This window comes from Myotis lucifugus, unplaced genomic scaffold, assembly GCF_000147115.1.
Source record: "Myotis lucifugus unplaced genomic scaffold, Myoluc2.0 scaffold_465, whole genome shotgun sequence".
NCBI classification, from domain to species: domain Eukaryota; kingdom Metazoa; phylum Chordata; class Mammalia; order Chiroptera; family Vespertilionidae; genus Myotis; species Myotis lucifugus.
Genome location: NW_005871513.1, coordinates 421318 through 425687, shown reverse-complemented (window position 1 = coordinate 425687; position 4370 = coordinate 421318). Strand labels below are relative to the sequence as shown.

General features: G+C 60.8%; 1 protein-coding gene across 1 annotated transcript; it reads left to right on the top strand.

The window, feature by feature from the left end:
- The first annotated feature begins 1033 nt into the window (after window positions 1-1033).
- On the top strand, window positions 1034-4366 carry ZDHHC12 (zinc finger DHHC-type containing 12). The gene is given in 6 exon segments (XM_023744477.1): window positions 1034-1198; window positions 2952-3055; window positions 3057-3083; window positions 3417-3494; window positions 3677-3843; window positions 4036-4366. Coding segments are annotated over 6 exon segments (807 nt in total). The 5' UTR covers window positions 1034-1098.
- Window positions 4367-4370: the final 4 nt, after the last annotated feature.

Genomic DNA, 4370 nt, shown 5'->3' with positions numbered 1-4370 from the left:
GATGTCAGAAAAGGATCCCCGGGCCCTGGCCGGATAGCTCACTTGGTCACTTGGTTAGAGCATCCTCCCAATACTGCAAGGTTATGGGTACGATCCCCATCAGGGCACATACAAGAATCAACCAATGAATGCATAAATTAGTGGAACAACCAATCTGTATTTCTCTCCCTCTCAAATAAAAAAAAAAAAATTAAGAGGCTTGCTGTAGAAGTTGGAAGGGGGCCAATCTGATGGAGAAAGAAGGTGGACATTGGTATTAGTGGGAGGTGTGGGTGCAAAGGCAGAGCTGAATAAGGAAGGCCCTGGAGACACGGCTGAAGGAGTATGGGCAGTGAATGACGAAGCCTCGGGTCGGGAAGCCGGGCTGGCAGGGTGTCGCTGGGGTCTAAGCACTGTGCTGGACGCTGTGCTGCCATTAGTAAATCCTCCCAACCACCTCCGGAGGGGATGCCATTATCATCTGTTATACAGACAAAAAGCAGAGCTCAAAGTGGTTCAGTAACTTGCCCACGCTCTCACAGAGAGGAAGGGAGAGCGTGGCATTCCTGACTCGGACCCAAGTTGGGCCTCTGGTAGCCTGAACCTGCACCACGGAACCCCACTTTGCTCTAAACCCGTTTGCGATCCCTGATAATGAACAGCAAGGAGGTAAGAATGTCACCACTGAGCCTTGGGCGAGCGCTGCCTGTTGAAACCTCAGTCATCACATCTTTGAACCGGGCACAATTCTGCAACCTGGACTCCACACACCTGGATCTTTGAAGCTCCCAGGGAGCGGCACGCATGCGCGAGGCTGTGGGGCTGGGAAGGGATGGAGACCTGCGACGGCTCCGGGCTCCGAAAACACACCTGCCGGGAAGGGACTGGGGTGGCGGAGCTACGGGCTGCGCGCGCGCCGGCCCCGCCCTCAGCCTCTTCAGGCACCTGTTGGCTCGAGGACCTACTCGGCCGCAGCTGCTATCCAATAGGCAGCCTCCCTGCCCCAGCCTGACCCCGCCCACTCCCAGGATTCGCCAATCGCCGGGCATCTGGGCCCCTCTCCCTCGGAGGGCCCGCCCCTCTGGGCGCTTCTTCCGGGTGGGGCCGGGGGCCGAGGTTATGGCGCCCTGGGCGCTCCTCAGCCCGGGCGTCCTGGTGCGGACCGGGCACACGGTGCTGACCTGGGGAATCACGCTGGTGCTCTTCCTGCACGACACCGGTGAGCCGGACCCGCGCCACCCGGACCCACCCGCTCCCCCGTGGTCCCCAGACATTTGGATCTTACTGGGTCCCCCGCCGAAGCCCCAGAGACCCGGGGGGACCACCCGTCTCCGCCGGCTCCCGAGGCCCCTTCCCCGCCTGTCATTCCAAGAGTTTCCGCCTAAGACCCCGTCAGTCCCTAATTCATCCCAGCGTCTTCCTGGTCCCTGCCACATGCCCTGTCCATCCCGGGACCCATGCGATGGCCACCTGATCCGATGACCAAGTCCAGCCCCCATCTCCCCTGGTCTCAGGATCCACCGATCCTGCCCGGGAATTGACTCCCAACCTTCCCTCCGCCGCCCAAGTCCAGGCTCCCCATCCTCAGGCAAGAGAGCACCTCACAGGGAAGTGACCCCTCCTCCATGTCCCCACCCTTGCTTCTTGCCCTAGTAGCTCTCACCCCACAGACACCCCCACTCCCATCCCTCCCCTTGGGTTCCCACCCCTCCTTGCTTCAGCCTCCCCCCCTGGGCCGGGGTGTTCTCACTTTCTTCCTAAGACCTTCTCAAGTTTCCTCCACAGTCTTTGCCCTTTATTTTTTTAAATATATTTTTATTGATTTCCGAGAGGAAGGGAGGAGAGCTGGAAACATCAGTGATGGCAGAGAATCATTGATCGGCCGCCTCCTGCACACCCCACACTGGTGGAGTCCACAACCCGGGCGTGTGCCCTGATCAGGAACTGAAACGTGACCTCCTAGTTCATAGGTCGATGCTCAACCACTGAGCCACGCCAGCCGGGCCAGTCTTCGCCCTTTAGCCTAAAAACCTGCTCAGTCTCCCCATCAGAAAGAAACCCCCCTTCTTTCTCTGCTCCTTTTACAACCGGAGTTGTTCACTCTGCTGTCTGGCTATCTCACACCCCTCGTATCTTAGCGCCCCCCCCCTACTCCCCGCCTCCCCCAAATCCTCAGTCACCTCTTTGGTCTGGACCAGGGGTGGGCAAACTTTTTGACTCAAGGGCCACAATGGGTTCTTAAACTGGACCGGAGGGCCGGAACAAAAGCATGGATGGAGTGTTTGTGTGAACTAATATAAATTCAAAGTAAACATCATTACATAAAAGGGTACGGTCTTTTTTTTTTTTTTTAGTTTTATTCATTTCAAACAGGCCGTATCCGGCCCGCAGGCCGTAGTTTGCCCACGGCTGCTCTAGACCCTTCCTGGCCTGGGCCACCATCCTGGCCCTCTTTGCAGCATCTGAGCCTGCCAGTCCCGCCTTCCTGTCTGTCTCATGAGCCTCTCAGACCTGGCTGGTCTCCCACGGTGGAGCCAGAGGCAGGGACCCCCTCCTTCCTCTCCCCGACATCCAGTCAGGTCTGGCCCCTTCACTCCCTAACCCCCATCTGTCCATCTCCTCCTCTCCGCTCTCGTCCAGCCACCTTCCTCTCCCTTCTGGACAGCCCTCTCTCTGTGCCTCCAGGCTTCCCCTCTGATCACCTTCACTGGGAGGGTTTCCAGATCTGCCCTCTAACCTTCCATGATTCCCTGGTGCCCTCCAGAGAGTAGAGATGAGCTGCCTTTCTCTTTTTTTGCTGGTCCTGAACTGTACCTATGCAGGAGACACACCTGGACACTCATCAAACCCCATCCCCAGGCCTTTGCTCAGCCAGCACACACTCCCCCCTCCACCTGTACCTGCCCCCTGCCCCTTCCCCCACACCCCCTCCTGTCCCCCAGCCCGGCCTCACTCTCCTCTGGCCTCGGCAGCACTGCGACAATGGGAAGAACAGGGGGAGCTTTTCCTGCCCCTCACCTTCCTGCTCCTCGTCCTGGGCTCCCTGCTGCTCTATCTGGCCGTGTCACTCATGGACCCCAGGCTACGTGAACATCCAGCCCCAGGTAACCAGGGGGCCCCTGGGGAACTGAACCCCTCCTCCCACCAACAGGGGACCCAAGGCCCCAATAACAGTCTCATGCCAGGTTGTGTGTGGAGGGCTTTTCTGGGGCATCTCAGTGAATCCTCTTGCCAGCCCAGAAACCCATCTGCAGTGAGGAAATGGCCAAGGCCCAGAGAGGGAAAGCAACTGGCAAGGGTCACACAGCCTCACTAGGTCCAGGGCACTGTGCCCCACTCTACCACCTCATTACCCATGGGATGGCCTCCAAAATGTGTTCACCAGCCACCTGCCTCCCCAGGGGACCCCCATCTTATGGCCTGGCCCCCATTTTCAGGAGGAGGCCAAGGAGGAGCAGACAGCCATGGTTCCTCCGGCCATCGCCCTTCGGCGCTGCAGACACTGCATGGTGCTGGTGAGTGGCTCAGGGACTTCCTGGAGGGCCAGGGGTAAGGTTGAGACCGATCGCCTCCTGCCCCAGCGCCTTGGCCTCACCCCCCAGGCCTCCCAGACTCAGGCCCCGACCTCCCACCCTCATCCCTGCCCTCGCTGTTGGTCTGGGGGGACCCAGTGTCGAGCCCGACTCTCTGTGCCCAGCAACCCCTGCGGGCCCGGCACTGCAGCGAGTGCCGCCGCTGCGTCCGCCGCTACGACCACCACTGCCCCTGGATGGAGAACTGTGTGGGGGAACGGAACCACCCGCTCTTCGTGGCCTACCTGGCGCTGCAGCTTGTGGTGCTTCTGTGGGGCCTGTACCTGGCATGGTGGGTCCCGCCGCTGCCTTGTGTGTGTGTGGAGGGGGTGTGGGGAGGTCGGGCAGCATGTGCCCACAAGGTGTGCACAGCCGGACACCTTCAGGGGCCCCGACCCTTCACCATTGGCCTGCCCTCCTGGGCTCCCTGGGGCGCCCTTGCCTTCTCCCAGCTCTGGGCCCCCATCCCTCTGCTGCCCCACAGGTCCGGCCTCCGCTTCTTCCAGCCCTGGGGGCTGTGGCTGCGGTCCAGCGGGCTCCTGTTCGCCACCTTCCTGCTGCTCTCCCTCTTCTCCATGGTGGCCGGCCTGCTCCTGGCCTCGCACATCTACCTGGTGGCCAGCAACACCACCACCTGGGAGTTCCTCTCCTCGCACCGCATCGCCTACCTCCGCCAGCGCCCCGGCAACCCCTTTGACCGGGGCCTGATCCGCAACCTGGCCCACTTCTTCTGCGGATGGCCCTCGGGGCCCTGGGAGACCCTCTTGGCCGAGGAGGAGGAGGAAGAGGGTGAGGGCAGCAGCCAGGCTGTTTAGGGTC